This window comes from Aspergillus welwitschiae (genome assembly GCF_003344945.1).
Source record: "Aspergillus welwitschiae strain CBS 139.54b unplaced genomic scaffold BDQ94scaffold_28, whole genome shotgun sequence".
NCBI classification, from domain to species: domain Eukaryota; kingdom Fungi; phylum Ascomycota; class Eurotiomycetes; order Eurotiales; family Aspergillaceae; genus Aspergillus; species Aspergillus welwitschiae.
The window spans coordinates 349,990-372,887 of record NW_020798722.1 but is presented as its reverse complement, the minus strand read 5'-3'; the positions used below and the strand labels follow the sequence as shown (position 1 = coordinate 372,887).

General features: G+C 53.3%; 9 protein-coding genes across 9 annotated transcripts; 4 read left to right on the top strand and 5 right to left on the bottom strand.

Annotated features, from left to right (window-relative positions):
- Window positions 1–355: 355 nt before the first annotated feature.
- BDQ94DRAFT_66818 (major facilitator superfamily domain-containing protein) lies at window positions 356–2,230 on the bottom strand. The gene is made up of 3 exons (XM_026776290.1): window positions 1,640–2,230; window positions 1,212–1,580; window positions 356–1,158 (listed from the first exon to the last, which is right to left on the bottom strand). Exons 1-3 carry the CDS (start codon window positions 2,122–2,124, stop codon window positions 483–485), a joined length of 1,530 nt encoding a protein of 509 aa, XP_026623765.1. The 5' UTR covers window positions 2,125–2,230; the 3' UTR covers window positions 356–482.
- A 352-nt stretch (window positions 2,231–2,582) lies between these two features.
- BDQ94DRAFT_172817 (peptidase M24, structural domain-containing protein) lies at window positions 2,583–4,442 on the top strand (the record flags this gene model as incomplete). Its single annotated transcript, XM_026772032.1, has 8 exons — window positions 2,583–2,726; window positions 2,779–3,045; window positions 3,096–3,504; window positions 3,555–3,653; window positions 3,701–3,782; window positions 3,843–3,954; window positions 4,008–4,167; window positions 4,249–4,442. The coding sequence occupies 8 exons, from the start codon at window positions 2,583–2,585 to the stop codon at window positions 4,440–4,442; spliced, it is 1,467 nt and encodes a 488-aa protein (XP_026623764.1).
- A 935-nt stretch (window positions 4,443–5,377) lies between these two features.
- Window positions 5,378–7,706, top strand: BDQ94DRAFT_172816 (transcription factor domain-containing protein; the record flags this gene model as incomplete). Its single annotated transcript, XM_026772031.1, has 2 exons — window positions 5,378–7,634; window positions 7,693–7,706. The coding sequence occupies 2 exons, from the start codon at window positions 5,378–5,380 to the stop codon at window positions 7,704–7,706; spliced, it is 2,271 nt and encodes a 756-aa protein (XP_026623763.1).
- A 235-nt stretch (window positions 7,707–7,941) lies between these two features.
- Window positions 7,942–9,834, bottom strand: BDQ94DRAFT_181087 (MFS general substrate transporter; the record flags this gene model as incomplete). The annotated part of the gene is made up of 6 exons (XM_026773808.1): window positions 9,568–9,834; window positions 9,350–9,507; window positions 9,095–9,291; window positions 8,875–9,027; window positions 8,540–8,819; window positions 7,942–8,481 (listed from the first exon to the last, which is right to left on the bottom strand). Exons 1-6 carry the CDS (start codon window positions 9,689–9,691, stop codon window positions 7,942–7,944), a joined length of 1,452 nt encoding a protein of 483 aa, XP_026623762.1. The 5' UTR covers window positions 9,692–9,834.
- A 1,143-nt stretch (window positions 9,835–10,977) lies between these two features.
- Window positions 10,978–12,058, bottom strand: BDQ94DRAFT_181086 (putative cyclase-domain-containing protein; the record flags this gene model as incomplete). Its single annotated transcript, XM_026773807.1, has 3 exons — window positions 10,978–11,025; window positions 11,090–11,592; window positions 11,653–12,058. 3 exons carry the CDS (start codon window positions 12,056–12,058, stop codon window positions 10,978–10,980), a joined length of 957 nt encoding a protein of 318 aa, XP_026623761.1.
- Window positions 12,059–12,315: 257 nt separating this feature from the next.
- Window positions 12,316–13,353, top strand: BDQ94DRAFT_181085 (Aldo/keto reductase; the record flags this gene model as incomplete). The annotated part of the gene is made up of 2 exons (XM_026773806.1): window positions 12,316–12,650; window positions 12,717–13,353. 2 exons carry the CDS (start codon window positions 12,316–12,318, stop codon window positions 13,351–13,353), a joined length of 972 nt encoding a protein of 323 aa, XP_026623760.1.
- A 404-nt stretch (window positions 13,354–13,757) lies between these two features.
- BDQ94DRAFT_161216 (uncharacterized protein) lies at window positions 13,758–18,916 on the top strand (the record flags this gene model as incomplete). The annotated part of the gene is made up of 6 exons (XM_026769345.1): window positions 13,758–14,545; window positions 14,792–14,958; window positions 15,139–15,353; window positions 15,416–15,427; window positions 15,458–15,499; window positions 15,530–18,916. 6 exons carry the CDS (start codon window positions 13,758–13,760, stop codon window positions 18,914–18,916), a joined length of 4,611 nt encoding a protein of 1,536 aa, XP_026623759.1.
- A 70-nt stretch (window positions 18,917–18,986) lies between these two features.
- BDQ94DRAFT_181083 (alpha/beta hydrolase) lies at window positions 18,987–19,949 on the bottom strand. Its single transcript, XM_026773805.1, has 2 exons — window positions 19,493–19,949; window positions 18,987–19,435 (listed from the first exon to the last, which is right to left on the bottom strand). Exons 1-2 carry the CDS (start codon window positions 19,901–19,903, stop codon window positions 19,082–19,084), a joined length of 765 nt encoding a protein of 254 aa, XP_026623758.1. The 5' UTR covers window positions 19,904–19,949; the 3' UTR covers window positions 18,987–19,081.
- Window positions 19,950–21,075: 1,126 nt separating this feature from the next.
- On the bottom strand, window positions 21,076–22,008 carry BDQ94DRAFT_161214 (copper acquisition factor BIM1-like domain-containing protein; the record flags this gene model as incomplete). Its single annotated transcript, XM_026769344.1, has 3 exons — window positions 21,076–21,623; window positions 21,673–21,744; window positions 21,810–22,008. 3 exons carry the CDS (start codon window positions 22,006–22,008, stop codon window positions 21,076–21,078), a joined length of 819 nt encoding a protein of 272 aa, XP_026623757.1.
- Window positions 22,009–22,898: the final 890 nt, after the last annotated feature.

Genomic DNA, 22,898 nt, shown 5'->3' with positions numbered 1-22,898 from the left:
ACTTATCATTGGCCGTGCCCACCACCTTGTCGAAGAAGGTCTGGCTCGGTCGCTTCCTCAACCCACCGACGCCTCCTCCCGGCACCTCCAGGGTCGACTGGCCCGCTGTCGGGGAAGGTCTGCTGCCCTGAGTCGGTGACGAGGTTCCCACATGGGCAGTAGTTCCTGCTGAAGGCTGAACAACAGCCGTGAAAACTGGACGTACCGCCGAGACCACCACGTGTGCATACCTCATCACCGCAGGCCCGATCTTCTGCACAATAGACTGGATGCGTGTGAAGAAGTCCTCCGTCTCGAGCTGTTCCGGGAGCGCCATCCCGACAGGTCTATACATCCAAGCTCTGAAGCCGCAGATTACGAGCTTTCCCGGGATGCTTAAGGTGCTAGAAGATGCATAGTTACGGTGGATGATTTTTAGGTCCTACAGAGCAGATTCGCAGAAGAGCAACACTATAAAGGGCCCCTTGGGCCATCTTCTGAGACTACCACATCTGCACTGCCTTCGATTCCAGTTCATGGGTTGAGTTGCTTGCAATGCCCCACTGCACATCCCCATGGCCATTAACAGCCAGATAGTCCTTCCAAGCCTGATCCTCGTTGTCCAGCGCGTGATCCACATCCTGGAACACAAACCAGGCCAGTAGCCCCCCTAAGACGGCGAACCCGGAGCCAATGAGAAACACGGCCTGCGTACCGCGAAATTCATCGTCTCCCCAGCTGGCGAGGATGGGCTTGAAGACCGCCGTGCCAATGGCCGCCCCCGCCTTGCTCCACGCCGCTGCAAATCCCACGGCGTGCCCGCGAATCGCGGTCGGAAAACTTTCACTGGCTGTCACAACAATCGTCGATCCGGGACCCACCTCTCCCAAGGTGAGGAAGATGCCATAGAGCACAATGAAGAGCGGCAGCGACTTCTCAATGGGTCCCAGCGCGCCACCCAGGATAAAGCCCAGGGCCGCCTGGAGAAAGTACCCGAGTGCCATGGTCCGCCGCCGCCCAATCCGATCGGACAGGAAGCCCCCGATGAATGCCCCGGGAATGTAGAAACAGTTGATAAGAGTGCCCCAGGCCATTGTCAGCGCCAGAGAGGAGGTCGGGTTCACACGACCGACAATCGTAGATGAAAACAGGCCAAAGGGGTACGAAATGTAGTTATAACTAGCACTGATATTAGAGCCACAACAAGCAATAGCATATACTGAATCGCTCACATGAACCAGGATCCGCAAGTGCCCAGCAACGGACGCCAATATCGCTTGAGTGCCAACCAGTAGGGCACTGCTTGCTTCTGCATCGCACTCTTGCGATAGGCCGAGCTGACTGCCATTCGATAACGGAACCAGAAGATTGAGAGCGGAGGAATCACCCCCAGCGCGAGGGAAATCCGCCAGACGGCTTCATAATAATGGACCTGTTGGTGAAAGCACAACAGCAGCAGCAGAGGGACCAAAGCACCAAAGGCGAACCCAAGCGAGGCCGACAGGTCGGCGATCATGGCAAATATAAACCCGCGTTTGTTTCGGACGGCCAGATCCTCGTCGGTGGCTTCTGCAGCTCCAGCCCCGGCGACCGGATACTCCCTGGGGAACGAGTGAGTAACAGATCCCTGATTGCTTGAGATGATGATTAGCGAACTCACCCACCCGCACCCACGCCAGCGATTCCTCTTGCGATGATCAGCATCCAAAACATCCCATCCCGATTCGTTCCGCTCGCACCAGCGCTCAAAGCGATCCCTAGAACTAGGATAACGGTGGTCAAGACTGCGCCGGTCTTACGGCCCAACCTATCGGACAAGTATCCAAAGGACAACATGCCAATGATCATACCTACCATGAAGGCATTGGACAGACGAGATGCGACAGCCGTGGTGAGAGCCTTTGGGTAGATGACTTCCATGATTAATTCGAGGTTGCCGATGATGGATGCGTTAAAACCGTCGGAGCCAATGGCCAGTCCGGAAAACACAATCATCAGCAAGACCGAAAGTTTGGAAGTCTTTCGACGGCTTTGATCTGGGGCCACATCTTCGGCGGCATCTGATGATATTTGCACCTGTGTCTGTTTGGCAGACTGAGCTGCTTCCGTCGTCTGTACCGAGTCTTGATCCTTTTTGCGATCCATCTCAGCGGTCAGCCTTGCGTCTTCCTCAATAACCTAACAGTTATCTAAACCCTACTGGACCCCGCCATGACGAGTTGTACGTATTTATCTCTGCTGGGCCTTGCCTATCTGTCCCGTCTGTCGGCCGATCCGAGCCTCTCTTCTCCCGCAAGCGACTGCGCCAACATATCTGATAAGGCCAATGAAGCACGGCCTGTCCCCTCCCCGGCCTGAATGGCGGACCAACCGCGACATTCGCCGATAAGCTGCACGTCGCGAAGGGGATGGCCAGTGACTCCAATCAAGGGGAATCCAGCCGGGCGGGGAATCTCTAGCTGGCATCCTTCAGCGCATCTTCCCCTCTTTTCAGGACCTGCAGGCGCTCGGATCTCCTCCGAACTCCTGCAGAAGCACGGCGATAAATCCATTGTTTGGAACTCTCACAACTACTTGTGCTTTCTTTCGGTCTCCGCGGCATCATGCTGGACAAACAGACTGAGTCTCTCCCGCTGGCGGAGAAATTACCGCTACTCCGTCAGCCACCGCATCAACACCGAAAGACTGTTCTGCGCTTCATCACCGGCGCTGGTCTACTATTGCTTACCATTTACACGCTCTTCCCGGTAAGTATGCTTCGCCATCAGGATCGACGGCTGGGATCTGACTCCAGGGCAGAGGCTATCGCCCTTTACCTCCATTAAGCAACCCTTATCCGTCTCGCCATATGAATCCTTCGAGAGATGTTCAATTGAGAATCTCCGACAGACAGGATACTATTTTCTGGATACTGCTACGCCCATCGCAGTTGAGGAGTTCAATGAGCGCCGCAACCGTCTCGCGAGGGCTCTGGTCGCCGATGGGGCGGACGCCTTTGTCGTGGAGCCGGGGTATACGTTTAAATACTTTGCCAACGTGAGCCAGCCGGAATGGGAGGTGTGGGAGGTCAGCGCTCTTTCTCCCCAGAATGCCATATGTGTACTGACTCCTCTCAGCCGGAGGAACGCCCCTTTCTTATGGTGGTGCAGCCTTATCGTCACTCGTCGGGTCATGTTACCGCAAAGACGACCTTCCTAGCCCCATCCTTCGAGGCGGAGCGAGCCCGACTGCTGAACATGCCTTTTCTTGAACCGATCGAGATCATTCCTTGGGAGGAACACTGGAACCCATACGACACGCTCAAAAATTCCGTCATCTTCTCGGCTCTGGATCGAGCACCTCGACTCATGGTGGACGAGGAAATGAGGGACTTTATCCAACGGGGCCTTGGTCACTCCGGGTTCGAAATCGTCGGGCTGATGGGAGAAGTGGAGCGAGTCCGGCAGATCAAATCCGACACCGAAGTGGGAATTCTCCGCGCTGTGAACACGGGAACTGTGGAAGCCGTGCGGCAGATGCGGAAATGTTCGTGATCCCCGACTTGGTCGCACTGTGGACGGGCTGACACTCAATAGGCTTGTACCCCGGTCTAACTGAGAGTGAGATCGCAAGTGCCCTGGACAATACCCTTCGCTCGGCTGGGTTGGAGCCATTTTTTGATATTGTCTTGTTTGGTATGTGTCCGACCGCTGCAAAGGTGCGAGGTTGACCGTGGAGGTAGACGAAAATGCCGCCAACCCACATGGAGGTACCAATGGCTCGAAGGTTCTCGAGCCGGAGACCTTTGTTCTGATTGATGTAGGGTGAGCTTCATACGCAGAAGCGCTTCCCGTCTCGCCGTTGTTGCTGCTGACCGATGCCAGCGCCCATCTCTTTGGGTACTCGTCGGATATCTGTCGAACATTCTTCCCACCGTTCCTTGAGCCATCGACACCGGATATGCCCGCCCCCGCACGTTTGCGAGAGAAGTTGGAGGTATACGTCATTCCTCACATGCGTAAGAGAGGTGGTTTTATTGACTTCTGTAGGTGTGGGACATTGTCTTTGAAGCTCAAACCCGATCCATAGGGCAGTTCCAGGTGAATGCCAGTGCTGCCAGCGTCGACATCGCTGCTCGGAAGGTGATCACGGACGGCGGGTATGGGGAAGCCTTCACTCATCGTGTTGGCCACGGAATTGGAATCAAAGGTGAGTTGCGACGGTCTGTGTGTGGGCCTTAAGGAGGCTTGTCGTCTGCGGGGTCGGACTGATGCTGATGTTTCGACGTAGCCCACGAAAGCCCCTATTTGAACCAGGGCAACCATGCGACTCTCCTCCAAGCCGGGATGACGTTCACCTCGGAACCTGGGGTGTATCTGGTGGATCGATTCGGAGTGCGGCACGAGGACATCTTTCTGGTGCGGGAGGGTGGGGAGGCCGAGCTGTTGACCGGTCGTCGAGCAGATGGGCCTTGGGACCCATAGCTGTTCGCTGTAGGCGATACATGCAATATAGGGAATCGTGGGGAATTTTAAGAGAGTCCAATAGGAAAGGCTGCAGCAGTTAAGGAGAGGTGGTGGTGATGGTGAGTGATGCTGTGAATATTGTTGTGTTGGGTGTTGCTCTCTCAAGGTGCTGAGGACGACGTGGAGAGCAGTGGAGACTTCAAGCCTCAGGCACTCAGCTCAGCACGGGACCCACGGCTCTCCCGGTCGGCAATTTCTCTTTCCCTTTACCATAGTCGTCTTACTTTATTGTAGTGCTGTGCTTTGCAACAATTGACAACCTTCATTACTGTTCTAAGGACGTTGGATTGCAATGCCAATAACCCTCTGGTATGGCGGTTGATTATTTGAAGTGATCTAGAACGAAAATGCTTAGTACTACAATAATAGTCTCGGACTTAAGTTCGATGTCTTACTTGACTACCTTGAGAAATATATAATCAACTTCGATTACACCTACTAAGTAGCAGTAAGTACCAATGTCAATATGATGCTACTACTTGTTTCATCTTCCTATTACTCCGGCCAGAGCCTCACCAACTGCTCACTGCTAGTAGCACTGCTTCCAATAAGTGCTTCCAACCATTGGTTGAAATCCTACTTCGCAGAATCCAAAACGATAGCTATTCCTACACACCGTTCGGCTTGCATTGCTTGGGATGAGTCAGCACCGAGTCAGCTGAGGGCGCCGAGGGCGGAAAATGGCGGCGGATAAAGAAAACAAGCGGCGGATTTGTTCTGAGACCGGATTTCCTCTCAGTCAGTCAGTCTACCTATGGGATCCTACGAGCAAGCAGACGAGCTGTAGCAACCGACTATCCGACTGAAAGGGCAAATGCGCGGGTTTCGGGGCGACTCTCTACTTACATCCGCCTGTTAAGCTGCGTGCGGAACTTCGCAACAGCAAGCGGAAAATGACGGCCAGCGAGGAAGCCTCCTCCCCCGCCATGCGCGCACGAAAGATCCGAAAGGTGACCCGCGCCTGCGATGCTTGCAAGGCCAAAAAGAAGGCTTGTACGGGCAATATCCCCTGTGGTCCCTGCTCCCGCCGTCACTTGGCATGCACCTACGACTCCGCCTACAATCGAGGTGTGGCGCTCAGCCCTCCTCCCTCAACATCGCGTCCCAAGAACCATCGTCCACTGCGGGAGCCCGACAGGTCATGTAGCAGTCCAGATCCGGCCCCAGATGTGATCCAGCCACTGCAGTCGCCCCCTGTACTTCGTTCAGCAATCGAGTATGTACGTCCAGGCCTGCAGATCAGCCCGGCATCGGGGCCAGGCATACTCCCCGAGTCTGCTATTGTCGATGCATCTGTTCGACGAGGCTCAGTAGACGGGACCGGCCAGTACTGGGGTCCAAGCTCAGCACATTCATTTCTGGGCAGGGTTGTGGAGGACTTGCATGCCACTCCCTCCAAACCTATTGCTCCTGCACCAGAGCCCGATGCCTCAGCAGCGGTCTCCATCTTTTCCCACGGTGATCGTGTGGTCCCGGAGGTTCGGCTATCAGATTTTGTCTGGCCAGACCAGGCCAAGGCCAAAAGTCTGATCCGCCGATATTTCGAGTTTGCAGCACCGACCTACCGCGTGCTCCATCAGCCTACGATTCATGCCTTGGTACAACGCCTGTACCAGGAGGGTTCGGAGGGCCATCGGAGCGGTAGCCAGCTCGATGTAGCATCCCAGGCCGTCGTGCTCTTGCTTCTGAGTACTGCAGCCATGTTCCGAGTCGACGAAGACGGGCGCATGAGAGACGCCGACGAGGATGGCTGGCGCAAGAGCGAGCTTTACTACGCACAAGCGGAGCATCTGCTGTCGCTCGAGACGGGTGCCCCTACTCTGGCATCGGCGCAAGCTCGTTTTTTGATGGTGCTGTATCTGCTGAGTTCCTCTCGAGCCCAGAAGGCGTGGTTCGTGTTTGGCACAACAGTCCAGCTGATGATGGCCCTTGGGTTGCACAATCGACGGGCGAGGAGGCACCATGATGAAGAAGAGGATCTAGTGCAGCAGGAGTGTCAACGGCGCCTTGTCTGGTGCTCTTACACCCTGGACAAGTATCTCAGCGTGATCCTTGGTCGACCACGACTGTGGCATGACGAAGACTTGGATGAAGATCTTCCCACACGCGTCAATGACGAGGACCTGACGATGCGGGAAAGGCGTTTGACGAGACGTGATTGTGTGATGGACGCGCCGGTCTTTCATGCGGTATTGGCACAGATTCTCACCCAGGCAGCTAAAAAACCTTACGTCCTCGCGGGCCTCTCCGATCAGATGGAGATCGAGACCATCCGAGGCCTGTGTGGTGAGGTCGCGAAATGGCAAGCGGAACTGCCTCCTTTTCTTTCCGGGGTCATCCAGCCCAGTAGTTTGGTTCCGGTGTTTCGGCGCCAGCTGACTGTTTTGCAGCTGGCTCGTTACCATGCCTTGATGTTCATCACGCGACCTCTCTTATTGCGGGATTACGGGCAAATGTGGCCTGAGCACCGAAGCAGTTACCGATACCACCTGCATCTGTGTCTCACCGCAGCGCGAGAAGCAATCGAATCGATCCTTGGATTCGTGCGTGAGGATGAATTGTTTCCAGCATTTTGGTACTCACAGTACATCGCATTCAATGCTTTGTCTATCATATATCTATATCTGATTCAGGTCAGACGCAACCGTCTGCCATCTGCGAGTCTCGACTTCGTCGCGAGCCCGGAAAACACCCTACACACGGATCTGGACGAAACCATGTTGTATAGACTGTCTGAGACGGCAGTGACACACCTTGCCGACGCAACAGCTCGCAACGCTCCTTCTTGGAAATACAGTGTCATTTTGCAGGGTCTGCGACACGAGCTGGCCCGCCTTGGCCCCCCAATATTGGAAAATGACGACGCTCAAGCTACAGAACCGATTGCGTTATCCCGTCCAGTTCCCGAATCGATCCCTCGTCCAACCGAACACGGAGGTGAGACGGGTCGCCATGAACAGCAGGCAGGGCCCGCCCCTGTCGGAGATTATAACCTTGATCCGAACGGGCTGCCGCCCATATTCGCTGGGCTGGACCCCGCTGTTGACCCAGGGTTGCTCGATCCGAGGACCCAGTCCCTCTTGGACACCTTCGTCATGGGCGAAAACGTGGTGCTTGATTTCTGGCCACAATTGGAAAGTCTACCTATCAGTAAGTCTTATCATGCCGGCGGTCGATGAAGGCCATCAATAAGTGCTAATTGATCCAGCATATCCCGGTTGATATTGGATGTGATACGGGAGCCGAAGTGCGACTGGGGCCCGACACCGTCAACTACGGGACTTGTATACACCTATTATAAGAATGTCCGGTTGGATCGTTGTACAAGGAAGCCGGACAGCATATCTATGCAAGAGCTACAAGAGGACCGCTTTACACAGTGAAAATGTTGCATCGTGAAAGTTGGTATGTTGCCATTTGATTACACCCTGACAATTGTCACTTTCTCAACAGCCGGTTACCAGAGATATTTGTAACGGATTTGACCGTCCCCGTCCTCCGCTCTTTGTGCCTTCACGTTGAGCGTATGGAGATATAATGCCAACAGCCCCGTCAAGACAATACCGGCTGCAGCAAATGCCGAAAGGGTGATTCCACCGGGCCGGTACTGCGGCGAGTCGGATGTGGGAAAGAAATACGAGCCGTATATATTAGAGGAGTTACCGAACAGGTTAACCAATGCGTACACAATGGCCCGCTTGGTGCGCGTTCGGGGTATCGTACTGGCGATCCAGGCTTGAACGACGTTGAACGCAGAATATGAGCCAGCGCACATCAAGAACATTCCGATGTACCTGACTGCAGTGGCTCGCGACGAGATAACCATGACGTTCCCGACGATGTCCACAATTAGGGGCCATGCGATAAGAACTGCGCGCTGGCTCGTTCGATTCGCAATGAAGGAATTGCCTAGAGCGGTGATGAAGCCGAAGACGTAGACTGGGGCCGTGATCAACAGTGTGATGATGTTGCTGAATCCCAATGTTTTGACAATGGTCTAATGACACATTAGTATTAGAACGAGGATAGTGACAAACATGTTGTTTGATGCTCACAGGGAAAAAATAGGTCCAGCTTTGAGAGGTGAGCTGGCAGACTTGGATCAGGATCAACATCCATGCCTTGGGATCTAGGAAGGCATCGCGCAAGCCCTCACGAATGGATCCATTCTCATCGACCTCATCATTTGCAGCGCGGGCGAGACGCCATTCGGCAAAGCGCTGCTCCTGTTCCGATAGCCACTTCCGCTGCCCGGAGCGAGGAAAGTCGGGGAGAAGCGCGACGGCGAGCAGGCCGGCCACCATTGTGCCAGCCCCTTCAATGATAAATAGCCATCTGTTCGCGCAACGTTTAGCTATACGCGGTCACGCTATGCCGGAAAATCACAAACCTCCAGCCTTCCAACCCGCCCTTGCCGTTCAATCCACTCATAACGCCTGCGGCAAACATGCTGCCAAACCCGTTGGCGATGGTGTTTCCACAGTACACGACGGCTACTCGCACCGCAATTTCGGACGGCTTGTACCATGAGCTTATCAGTAACCTGGTAGTACCCCTCGTCAGAGTATGTTCAGAGATAAAGTCATTTGCTTTTCGTAAACTGTACTTACAAAGCCCCCGGGAAAAATGGTGACTCGGCGAACCCGAGGAATACACGCACGCACATAATGCCAGCGAAATTATGTGCTGCAGCCATGCAGATTGAAATCCCTCCCCAGATAAAGATGGCTGCTGGGATATAGCGGGAGGGTTTCAGTCGTGTCAACAGAATGTTACTTGGCACCTGCCCTAGCAGGTAGCCGACAAACTTTGCATCGATAAAGATCAGCATTGTTTCACATCTGAAGATTTGTCTTTTGACATACCATAATGGCTACCGCAGTTTGATACTGCGTGTCCGACAGGCCTAGGTCTTCCTGTAGCCCACCCAGACGCGCATTGGCGATGTTGGAACGGTCCAGAATGTTGAAAATGAATAATAGGAACAACGAAGAAATCAGGTGCAAATCGATCTTGCGCACCACTGTCTGCGGTCAGCACCATACGGTCACCCCAGTAGTATGGAACCAGCGTATAGTCTTACGGCGCTTCTCCAGGGCCCGTTCTTCCTCCGGGGTCAAGCCCTCGAACGATTCATCCACCACGTCCAATGGCTTCCCAGTGGACTCGACATGACGAGATGATGCTTTAGTATCAACCTCTGCCATGCTGCCGGACTATGTGGGTATGTACTGCCGGGGCTACAACAGCCGATATCGGAACAGTATCAAGGGCTAAGGCCACAAGGGGTTGCGAAGGACGGATATTGAATTAGGCCTGTGAATGGGCAGATTTATACGAAATGAAGAAGATGAGGAGGAAGAAGGACTCGACCTCCTTCATATTTCATAGCATAATGTCTTTTATATTGCTAGCAGCTGCAGTCGGGCTGCTGTACCCCAGATGCCATGACACTATCTCCCATCGTTGGTGCGGGGTCCCCACGAGCGGGAAAGGAGCGGATATTCCTCCTGTCTGGGGTTGGCGACTGACACTGACTAAACCGGACTTGTTCCGGGGTCCTCGTATCGACAGATCAGCATCAGGCCAGTGTTGAATCCACCCGAGGCTCGTGTGGTTGACTTGTCAGCTTCCCCAGATGGGGTCCGAATGCTTCGACTATGCTTAGATAGTGCGTCCAATGCTTAGGCCATTGAGTGCCCGGAATGCATCAGTCTTCACATCTCTACCCCTTTCATCAACAGTGTCGCGTATGCAAGTTCAAGATGATCCTAATCTATAAGTCAGTTGTTGGGCATTTAACCGTTCTATCGTTGTATACCCTAATGGTTGCATTTCGTGCTTCCGTTTCTACCCTAGCGGTCGGCAGCTTAACTCGCTTGCCACCCGACTGGGACGGCGACATGGTATTTGAAAGTTTACCTGGCATTATTATCGCTCAAGCTTCCAAAGCTATCCGACATTTCCGTTGTATATCCGCTTCCTGCTGCTGTAACACCAGCTCGAGGTATGTAACTCTTTTCCCGACAGGGTCAGATGAATGGCACGATTTTATGTCAGTAGCCTGTCCCATATCCCCTCTTTACGTCATGTGAGGACAAAGCTAAGATTCAACACCGTGACTCGAATAGCTCATTCCGTAATAGGGCTTGGGCTGACCTGACTTGGCTGGAGCCGTATTGTGGCCGTTAGTTGCGGCTAGGATATTGCAGATACTAATCGGAGGTACCATGCAGGTACCACCATCGCTATAGGTTCAGAGTTGAATCCCTAGTCAGATTTTATTTCTACTGGAGGCTTTCTATATTACACTTCCTCGGCTCGTGTTCTTCTAGAGTCGCCTTCTCCCACGGTGTTCTTCATGTTCATCAAACTCCCATTGCCCCGGCCTGCATGATATCGTCGAGATTCCAGCATGCAAATCAGGATGGTGGGTAGTCTAGGTTTGCAGTGTTTTGGCCAGACCAGCTGGTCATATGGTTAATGTTCAGCGCTACAAGATGGCAACTCCATTTGGCGGGCTAGCCACTCCTCCGGGGACCTAGTTGGAGAGCAGGATGTTAATGATTACGGATAAACAGATCACAATCGGCAGTATAACGCACCTTTAATGGAACGCTGGTGAAGAAGAATGACCAGCGCTGCCTCTTGCGACACTCAACACTCAACAGCTCCAAATCGAACATCTCCCCGATCGGAAGCCCCCAGCCGGCCAGCAGCCACTCATGAAGCCAGTACTTGGAGTCCTGGCACGGCCAGGCCTCGAGACTCGGGGTGTCACTAGCGACAGCGGCAAACTCCTTATCCCAGAGCCACCGGAGGGTGGCCTCCGAGGACTCGAGCCCGATAGCTGGAGGTGTGGGGATCTCGGCCAGCGTAGAGATTTCGTCTTGAGATAGTTCTGCATATCCCCGTCCCCAGCCTGCTCGGATGAACAGGATATCACCAGGCCTCAAATCCGTACCCTGGGCCTGGGCGACTTCCTCAAGAACAGCGACTGTGATTGACTGGGTCGTGAAAGGCTTCACAGGGACATGGTTGGCCTCCGCCCAAGCGACATAATCTAACAGGACTCCCCGCCCGATGATGCCACCGGTTTCCACCCATGCTGCACGAACCGTCAGAACAAACCCATCCGGGATCATGATTTCCGGAAGGAAATACGCACCGTGAATCCCATTGACTTTGGTGGTCAGAATGTCGTCGAGGGTACGGCCGTTGAAATACAGTCGCTGTTTCTGGTAGCCAAAATGCCGCAACCCGTCCCACTGCGAGCTGGCCTGGGTGTTGAAGTGCAGGATGTCATCGTTGACAGAGGTGGGGGCGATGTTGGAGATGGTCTGGGTGAACGGGATCCGATTGAAGGCGGGCGTGGAAATGCGATCCAACGGCCAGTCGGTGGAGATGCGAACCCCATCGCGGATTTCGCTCGCGGCGGCACAGGTTCGATCGGCGGTGAGGAGATTCAACATGCCACACTGGTCGTTGGGCCCAAATAATCCCCATGCATTACCGGGTGGACCCGTCTTATCGAGGGGCAGGTCATCGAAGGCGGGCTTGTTGTGGAACGGCATTGCGTTGCAGCGATGAGACTCGGGGGTGTTTGGCGGGGTAGAAGGAATAGTGAGGGGATCATGAAATTGAATGAATGAATTGCATGCATCTGAGGGATCCAGCAATCATCTCCGAAAGTTCTTCCTTTATCCGCCGCTGGTCTGTCGGATATCCGACCCACTTGTTGTGCTGCTCTGACTATATCAATCATCACCACCATCAGACCCATCTGCTATCTTCCTCTTGCTTAAAAATATAGAAAATATTGTCGTCTATCATGTCTTTACCATCGCACTTCACCCTCAACACCGGGGCCAAAATCCCTGCCGTGGGATTCGGCACCTGGCAAGCCAAGCCCCTTGAGGTAGATAACGCCGTCGAAGTGGCCCTCAAGGAGGGTTACCGCCACATTGATTGCGCTGCCATCTACCGCAATGAGACCGAAGTCGGCAATGGTATTCGCAAGTCCGGGGTGCCTCGCGAAGAGATCTTCATCACTGGCAAGCTGTGGAACACCAAGCACGCCCCGGAGGACGTGGAGCCAGCCCTCGACAAGACCCTGCAAGATCTGGGCGTCGCCTACCTGGATCTCTATCTCATGCACTGGCCCTGGTAAGTGATTGTCTACTCATCATCCGGGATCGTCTAGTGGAGACTAAGCATTGACCCCTTGTACAGCGCCTTTAAGGGTGGCGATAAATGGTTTCCCCTCGACGACGAAGGAGTGTTCGACTTGGCCAACATCGACTACATCACCACCTACCGCGCCATGGAGAAATTGCTAGCAACCGGCAAGGTACGCGCCATTGGCGTGTCCAACTTCAACATTCGCCGGTTGGAAGAGCTGCTCGGCCAAGTTTCCGTTGTGCCCGCCGTCAACCAAATTGAAGCCCATCCTTACCTGCAACAGCCGGACCTGCTGCAATTCTGCCAGAGCAAAGGCATTCTCATCGAGGCCTACTCCCCGCTCGGCAATAACCAGACTGGCGAGCCGCGCACCGTCGACGATCCACTCGTGCACCGCGTGGCGGGCGAGCTAAGCTTGGACCCCGGACCACTGTTGGCCAGCTGGGGGGTGCAGCGTGGCACTGTCGTGCTATCCAAGAGTGTTACTCCCGCTCGAATTGCAGCTAATTTGCGAGTCCGGGCATTGCCAGAGGGGGCTTTCGCGCAGTTGAACTCGCTGGAACGCCACAAACGCTTCAACTTCCCGGGGCATTGGGGCTATGACATCTTTGAGGAAGTCGGTGAGGAGGCGGTGCGCCAGATTGCACTGGCTGCAGGCCCCAGTAACAAGGTTAAGTTTACTGTATAGCCGATCGCAACGTACTTTTAGAAATAGAATTCAGTGTTTTTTGATAAGTTTGCGTAACCCGATGAAACTAGCCGGCCACCCACGCGTCAGCACCTTAAACAGCCGGCCAGATCCCTGGCAGTGGTAGGCTTTAGCACGCCCATCTAAAATGACTGGCTAACGGTTCCAACCCCAGCTTTCAGTCGCGCGGTGCATGAGGCTGGTTGGTCGCTCAGGCGGATGATCCGGGGTTCAACGTAGAACGAACCATGGAACATGTGTCAGGCGAGGTGAACGGATCCGAGTGCCGGAACATCTTCATCCCCCCCGACTTCGTTCCTATGTCGATCAGCACATGGCATATATCTCAGGGGGGAGTCGCTTCTTAGAATGTGCCTGGATGACGGTGTTGCTCCCCAGGGAAGATGGCCAATTACTCGGCCCCCGTTGAGGGCATCGCCGGGGGCTATACAGGCAACAGCCTGGCTGTCCAGGCGGTGCTAGCTAGCTTGTTAGCCTGTGCGTTGTACAGCTCAATCGAACTCATTATCCTCGTCTTTCTCACATTTCACGTCTATGGGGGACTGTACTTCTGGAGTCTACTCGTTTCGACCGGGCTTGGCATCATCCCGCAAGCCATTGGACTGCTGTTGAAGTACTTCCAGCTGGCGCCGCTATGGATTCCAGTGACGCTCTCAACATTTGGCTGGGCTGTCATGGTCACCGGACAGTCTGTCGTACTATATTCGCGACTTCATCTCATCTTGTCGAATCGAACTATTCTCCGCTTCGTCCTCTACATGATCATCTTCGACGCCATCATCCTGCAGATTCCGCAGATCGTCTTGTCTTATGGTGCCGTCTACGGCGGGGTTCGATTCGCATATGTCTATAACATTTGGGCCAAGGTTCAGCTCACGGGCTTCTTCGTGCAGGAGGTGATCATTTCGACGATCTTCATCGTGCAGACGTTTCGGCTGCTCTATCTCTACCCACACCGGAGCAAGCGGAGGACAAATATCATGGAGCAGCTACTGGCTATCAACACAGCGATTATCTTGATGGATATTTCGCTGTTAACCTTGGAATATTTGGACTTGTTTATCTTGCAGACCTCGTTGAAGACCTTCTTCTATACCGTCAAGTTGAAGCTGGAGTTTGCGGTGTTGTCGCGGCTGGTTTCGTTTGTACATTATGATCCCGAGCTAGAATCGTCGACTTTTACCGGCAGTAATTAGAATTGGATTTTATAAGATATCATTCGGTCTATTGCTGCTTTGAATGTTCCTCCCTAGCCAAGCTACCCTGGCGTAGGTCCTACAGAGCAGAGACGGCTCGAGTCACAGCCGGTGATGTAATTGTCCACCCGTGACAAGCAGAGGGGTATTTCCGCCAGATATAATCCGATGGTTCAGATGATCAATAGAGAAAGCGCATAAATAGCACAAATGCCATGAAGAGAATGGCTTCTGGCGCCTCTAGTTCTTCCCTTCCCCGCACGAGACTTTTCCGCCGATGGAGAAAAGACGTGGCGGAAATGTCGGAAATGTTGGCGGAATTGCGGCATGGAGGGCATATCTGCATCATGTCCAATACATCTTCCAATCGGCATTCTGGTCAATGCCCGTAGAGTAATCCGAAGGATGCGGAGTCCGACACACGAGCATGCTGGGGTAAGTCTTCCCTGTGGCCGGCATCTCATAAACTTCAAGGTAACCCCCCTATGGGTTTCTCCTCAGTAGCGATCCTCTCACTTTTCCTTCCTCCCGTACGCCATTGTGCATTGCAAGATGGCATCCGTGGCAGTTTCTCCCATTCCTTCGTCGCTCTCTTCCCCTAATCGACTGAGCGCATCGTCGCCCGCAACATCCGTAGACAAGCTTGATTCGGAACCTGCAGAGGAAACCATTCACACGATCAACCACCTTATACAGGCTCGAGCCAAGGGACGTCATGGCAACGAGCCTATTGTCGCTTACCCATCGTCGGGTACTGAGTACACATACTACACCCCCAAACAGGTGAGAATACCTCCGTATCAATGCTCGAAGGCTGGGGAAATACTAGCTAATCCTGCCAACAGTTGGACACCCTGGTGGAAGCCGCGTCGGTCCACTATTCAAAGGTCATCCCACAGCGACAGTCTTCAGACGATCCCGTACAGGTTGTGGGATTGCTAGGTCCCTCCGATTTTGAGTACATGATCACCTTGCTGGCCATTTCCCGTCTCGGTCACACCGTTCTTCTGCTATCGACGCGCATCGCCGAAGATGCCTATGTCAGCCTGATCGAAAACACCAAGGCTGCCTTTCTCATCACATATCCCAGCTTCCAGGCGGTAGGGGAGAGAGTGGCTTCACGGACAGCCATTGTACAGCAGCCGGTATTGACGAGTGAGAACTACGATTTCCCCGGCGCAGACACCCTCTCCTTGCCGCCAACCCAGTTGGAAGGCAGCGTAGAGGCAAAGCACATCTGCTGGATTATCCACTCAAGCGGCTCCACCGGCCATCCGAAACCCATCTATCAGACGCACGCCGGAGCCTTGAAGAACTATGCCAACAACTTCGGACTCCGGGGGTTCATCACCCTACCGTTATTTCACGCACACGGCATCAGCTCTCTCTTCCGAGCCATGCACTCACAGAAGTTGATCTACCTTTACAATGCGAATCTGCCTCTGACAGCCCCGCATCTACTGGCAACTCTCAAGGACCACCAAGAAATTGAGATCCTGTATGCAGTCCCATATGCCCTGAAGTTGTTGTCCGAATCCGACGAGGGCCTGCACATGATGGCCCGTCTGGAGCTGGTCATGTTTGGAGGCTCGTCCTGCCCGAAACCCATTGGAGATAAATTGGTACAGAACGGAGTGCGTCTGGTCTCCCACTACGGGACCACTGAGACCGGTCAACTGATGACTTCCTTCCGCGAGCGGGATGATCTGGACTGGGACTATGTTCGCCCGGGTCCAACCCTGTTGCCATACTTGCGCTGGGAGGAACAGATGTCGGGGATTTACGAGCTGTGCGTCTTGGAAGGCTGGCCCTCTAAGGTCGCCAGCAACCGGCCCGACAACTCATATGCAACTAAGGATCTCTTCGAGAAGCACCCGACTAAGCCCAACGCGTGGCGCTACTACGCCCGCTTGGATGATACCCTGGTTCTGGAGAACGGCGAGAAGGCAAATCCACTCATTATCGAGGGCGTGGCACGTAATGATCCCAACGTTGCCGAAGCGATTGCCTTTGGGGCCAACAAGCCTCGTCTCGGATTGTTCCTCATCCCAGCAACCAGTAGCCGGTGCCAGACAGATGACCAGCTAATTGAGGCGGTCTTCCCGGCCATCGAGCGCTGCAATGCGGAATTGCCGGCTTATGCCTATATCTCCCGGGATATGATCCATGTTCTGCCCGCAGATGCGCCCTATCGGAAGACGGACAAAGGCACGGTCATTCGTGCCGCCTTTTATCGCGATTATCAGGACCAAATTGACCAGATCTACGAGGCCGAGGATGCGAGTGGTGACCAGGTACTGGAGGGGGCCGAGTTGGAAGCATTCCTCCGTGAGCAGCTACTGGAGGTCGCTCCCGGTATTGATCCCTCTACCTTGGGTGCGACGACCGACATCTTCAGTCTGGGCGTGGATAGTCTTCAGTCGATTCGATTGCGTACGGCACTTCTCCGGACTCTCGACATCGGAGGCCACAGGCTTTCCCAGAACTTCGTTTTCGAGTATCCTTCGGTGCAGGCCATGGCGGACGAGTTGACCCGCCTGCGACTAGGACAAGCCCCTAAAGAGCAGCGACCGGTCGAAGAGCGGATGGCGGATCTGATTGAAAAGTACGGCAACCATTTCAAGCCTCATACTGCAGTGCCTCGCGATGAAACCGGTGAACATATTGTTGTGACAGGTGCTACCGGCTCGCTAGGGGCCCATATTGTTGCCAAGTTAGCTCACATGGATCATGTCAAGACCATCTACTGCCTGGTTCGTGCGGAGTCCCGCGAAGCAGCCTTCCGTCGTGTTCGGCAGTCACTGCGCGCGCGTGGCCTGTCGTCTGTTCTGTCACCAGCTACTGAGCGCAAGGTTGTTGCTTTGCCAGCTGATCTTGCCAATCCGGATCGACTGGGCCTCGAGGAAAGCCTATATAACAAACTGGTGCAGTCTGTGACGGCGGTGATGCATTGCGCTTGGTCCGTCAACTTCAACTGGGCGCTGGAAAGCTTCGAGTCCAGCTGCATCGCGGGCACCCGGCATCTTCTCGACCTCTGCTTGGATGTTCATGGACCCCAACCAGCACGGTTTGCCTTCTGCTCGTCGGTAAGCACCGTCGCCCGGACGCCAGGCAATTGGGTGCCGGAAGCGCTGCCAGACAGTCTGGCCTGCGCCCAGGGCATGGGATATGCGCAGTCCAAGCTAGTGACAGAGCACATTGTGAACCGCGCCGCTCATCATGCAAGAATGACCGCTCGGGTGTTGCGCGTGGGTCAGATTATCGCCGACAGTGTTCATGGAATCTGGAATGCCACCGAGGCCATCCCTATGATGTTCCAGACGGCCGAAACCATCCATGCGCTGCCGCAGCTCGATGATATTCTCTCCTGGACGCCCGTCGATGTTGTGGCGACCAGTGTGATTGACTTGACCATGGCTTCCGGAGCAGGCGAAGTGGTCAATTTGACCAACCCGATGCTGAACCACTGGACAAGAGACCTGCTTCCTCTCCTCAGACAAGCTGGATTAGAATTCGAGGAGCTCCCTCGGCGTGAATGGCTGCAACGGTTGCGCGAGTCTAACCAGAATCCCGATGCCAACCCGCCCATCAAGCTGCTCGAATTCTTCACCAGCAAATACGACCATGATCGGCCTAGTCGCGTACTCCTATACGACACCAAGCAGGCCGTAGCTGGGGCCCCTGCTCTACGTGAAGCTAGAGGACTCACCCCTGAGTTGGTCAGCCGGTTCATCCAACACTTCCGCACCCACTGCTGGTTTTCGTCTACGGGCGCAACCACCACCTCAGCGCCAGCACGCGAAGTCATCTTCCTCACTGGACCATGCGGATGCGGCAAAAGCACAGCTGCGCAGGCTCTGGCACAGCGCTTCGAAATCCCAGTAATCGAAGGCGACAACCTGCATTCGCCGGCTGCACGGGCAAAAATGGCCAAGGGAATTCCGCTGGAGGATCGCGACCGGTGGGACTGGTTGGCGCATATCCGAGGGGCAGTAATGGATCGACTACAGCAGACCACCGCACCGGCTGTTGCTGTGACCTGCTCCGCGCTGCGCACTGTATACCGCGATGAATTGCGGCAGCTGTCTCAGCTGCTGGATTTCCCTGTCACGGTCACCTTTCTGCTTTTGTCTGTCCCCGATCGGGAGACATTGAAGAAGCGGATGGTTCAACGGTTGGCGAAGGAGGAGCACTACATGCGCTCGACGATGGTGGATTCCCAGCTGGATATCTTGGAGGAGCCAACGCTGTCGGAGGGCGATGTCATCATTGTGAACGCGGGTCAGGACAAGGCACAGATGCTGCAGCAGGTGGAGGAAACTGTACGGGTATTGTTGAAGGCATAGATTCGATTACATTTCAAATTGGCACTAGAGCTGGTGCAATGTAAGTTGGCGTATTGGTTGGTTCTATTCCTGGTTGTTTAAATGTTTTTCTATTATACGTATGCTTCTACACGATTCATCGCTAGACAGTTACTAGAGTGACAGAATAACATCCTGGCATGCATTTCAAAGCTGGAACTCCTTCACACATTCCTCTACCAATTGAACCGTCTCATTAATCCGATCAATGAACGGAGCACAGTGACTGGAATCAATCTCCTTGATAATCCACTCCTGCTCAGTCGCAGCCATCATGACATACTGTGCCTCCTTTGGAACCGCAGGATCGCCCGTGGTGACAATAAAGGCCAACCGTCCTTGGAAGGCTTCCTCCGCCCATGCAGGAGCCGGCTGAGGAGAGGTGAACGCCAGCGTCGCATGAGGCTTGACATTTTCATTGAGGTCCTTGAGCAGCGCCGGATCAACATCTGCCGCAAAGTTGGCGACGGGGTCAGCCGGAACGTTAAGGTTGGCAGTGGGCTGTATGAACGTTAGTCGTGTGTCTTCCCCGAGAGGCTTATTTCTAGGAGAACTCACCTGATCCAGCAGAATCCACGCAGGAAGATTCCCGCCTTGCAATCCTGCACAGCTTACACCCTCTGGTACCAGGAAGGCTGCGATGAAGATCATCCCAATTACGCCACCACGCTTGCCCTGCTGGGTTCGCTGCGACTTGGCCAACCCGAGGGCGGCAGCTGCACCAGGCATTCCGGCATATGAGTGCATCATCAGGAAAATGTCCTTGCCCTCCTCTTCGACCAATCTGTGTAGTGTTTTCCTGATAACGTCCGTATCGGTCTTGCAGTCGGCTACAGTAGGATCCGCCGGATCAATGGATGGATAATCTGCATAGTGAACGGGGTAGCCAGCAACAGAGCAGGCATCGAGGAAGGGCTGGTACAGCTCGCGGGTGATCCAAGCCCCGGGGATGAAGACAAGGGTTGCCATTGGGAAAGGATAGGTTGTTTCAATGAAAAATAATGCTTGAGGGATGAGTTGCTGTCAAAGTGAAAATGACAGGCCCTTTTAAATTGTTTATATATGGCACAGTTGTCAAAAACTGGATCGCTGGTGAATATCATCCGAGAAGCTTGTCGCTCAGCCTTGCGATAGCTAAAGGAAGTGGTTAGTGCTGACATATTCCCAAAAATTTCCCTATTGGGATAAGCTTCCTGAATTGACCAGCTGGCTATTTTACCCCTCCGCTAACTTTCATTATTCCCTTTCAGCTGGCTAGGGTGATGCCTTGAATTTATGAGACTGACTGGTTTTCCTATTGGGTTCTTGGCGGCTACCAGCATCTCTGGCGCAATGTCAGGCCAGTGAATCCCGCTCCCAACAAAGAGCATATAAGACGCAGATAAGCTAGGTGCGAGGTAGCCAACATGTCAGAAGCTGTCTACATATTGAAGCAATAATAAGGATACTACTGGTAGTAGGTAGGGCTATGTGCTGCACACTGCTGGCACCCACCATCTCTTTCCTGCCACACCTTCTAGAAGTATTCAGGTTGGACATTTCACGTATAAGTTCCTTTTACATTGTTGCAGGTGCTATATAGGAATGAGTTCCAAGAAGTCTTTATGCAATTTTGTTATTATAACTTGCCTAATTTGATACCGAAGAGAGTCTACCTATACTGGTTATGTAAATCATGCTGCAGCTATCAAACCAGCCGTAACTAGGTTTACCAGTTGACTCAGTAATCTAACTTAGCTGAATTAAATGATAGATCTGGACCTTCTTTGGATGTTCATGTCATACAACCCAGTTGCCAGTACCACACCTCATAACTAACAAAGGTAGAAAAGTGTTGCCGCGACATGGTGTGACTACCGACGAGATTTTACCCCCCTTAACCCGCATTTACAGCTAAAAACAGATTTCTTAAAAGGAAGACTACGTCTCTCCCATTATCTGATGCTGTAAGCTAATGCAGTGGATAATAAATTCTCTCCAGATACAACATTAATTGTACAAAATAACATTCATCGTCTCTCATAATCGATGAGATAATCCTTAGTCCCTCAAGCCGCTCCTTATGACAAGGGCCAGCCAGGAAGGAGTCATCCGCATTATGTACACAGTCCCTTTGATTTTATCATGGCCTTTCTGGCATCCTATGCCTGCTGTTGCTGCTGGCGACCCGCCGTCGAAGCCGACCACGTCTTCTGCACCGGGTTCATCATGTTCATAGCGACTTCATGTTCGCGTTGAACCCTCTTCTGCCAGTACCGACCCAGGAAGAATGCAGCTGCACCTATCAGGGCAGCACCAGCTACTGTTCCCACCACGATTCCTGCAATGTCGCCTCCAGAAAGGCCATTCGAGCCTCCCGAGCTACTGCTGCTGGAACTGCTAGTCGATGTGGTTGCCGAAGAGGACGACGACGAAGACGAGCTGCTCGTGTCTGCCTCCGAGACATTGAAGCATGGGATGTCGGTAGTGAATGAGCTATACGGAACGTAGGTGATATCGGCACAGGCATAGTACGTCTCATTACCGTCATTGTCGAAGTCGGAGATATATTTCAATTGAAGAGTAGCGTTGGACCCGGAAGTGATGTTGGACGGTGGGTTGGGCACTGAATAACATTCATGACCGGGCTCGACGTCGGGAAAGCGGCTTCCAGCCACAACGGTAGTAAAGTCGGCATTCTTGGTGGGGTCTACTGTCTCTTAATAATTTTTGAAATGATGCGAACCCGGGAAACTGACCATTGTCAAAGGAGATAGCAAGGTTGACAGAATATGATTCGTCCTGAAGGACTATAGAAACGGCACCGTTTGCTGATGAAGAAGTGTGGTGTCAGTCAATATGCAATGGAGGCATACTAAGGCAGAACACTACTTACTGAGAGGAAATTCGGTACGGTTCGTAACACCTGCTGATGAACCGCAGGGGGCTGTGGTGTCCCAGGTGGCTCCCCAGGCTCTGTCGGGTGGCCACAGGAATGCCGCAGCACCCATGTCGGAGGCTTCGGCAGCATACACGCCTGAAGCCATCAGGCTAGCCGTTGCTAGCAAGCTAGTGAACATGTTCATGGAAGGCATTCTGTTCCCGAAAAGGCAGGTGAGTTGCAATAAAGCGAGTTTCCAGACACTGAGGTGGCTCCGTGGCTCCCTTTTGAAACTGAAGCTTGATCGGCGTGGAGTCAAAAGAGAAACTGGAAGGATGATCTGTTCCCTGCATCTTTTATATACCGGACCTCGCGCCCGAAAGCTCGCCGTTTTGTCGGTTCTATCACCATGCACCCGCACCAACCCATGACAGGCCCGGTCTCATGGATGTGGCCAACTCCAATGGGAATAAGTTCGGGAATACCAATGGCATGTGATAAACATCCACTCTTTTTTTTTTTTTTTTTTTTTTTTTTTTTTTTTTTTTTTTTTTTTTTTTTTTTTTTTTTTTTTTTTTTTTTTTTTTTTTTTTTTTTGGAGCTGGTCACCATGCATTCGGTTCCAAATCAAGTCGGTAGGCGAGCTGGTCCAAGAGGGTCGGGCGTCCAAGGGTGGCAGTCCACTAACGGTGAGTTAAGTTATCAATCAGTAAGACTAGCCTGGTTCTGGAAAGGAAGGAATGGCACTAATCGCAAGTTCCCCTCCTTTCTGGTCCCGATGCATCTGAATCATCTGTGAAGTGACAGTCGGAAAGGGCAGCTCCCGGCATCGGATCATATCAGATTGATAAGAAGGGGCTCCACCACGGCCCAATCCCACTCTCCATTCGCTTGCAGCAGTTAACTTCTCGCTATACTCACTTGGAAAAACAGTTGAACTGCATTAAACGTATTGCACTGGACCCTCACAGTCAACGACGGGCAACAGGTAGCAAGCGAATAGGGGGCTGTGGGCCTTGGAAAGGGTACCCGGTGGGTCCCCAGCGCTGGAGGGGGTCTCAGATCGTGGAAAAATGCCTGTCTGCATCCTAATGGCAAAATCTG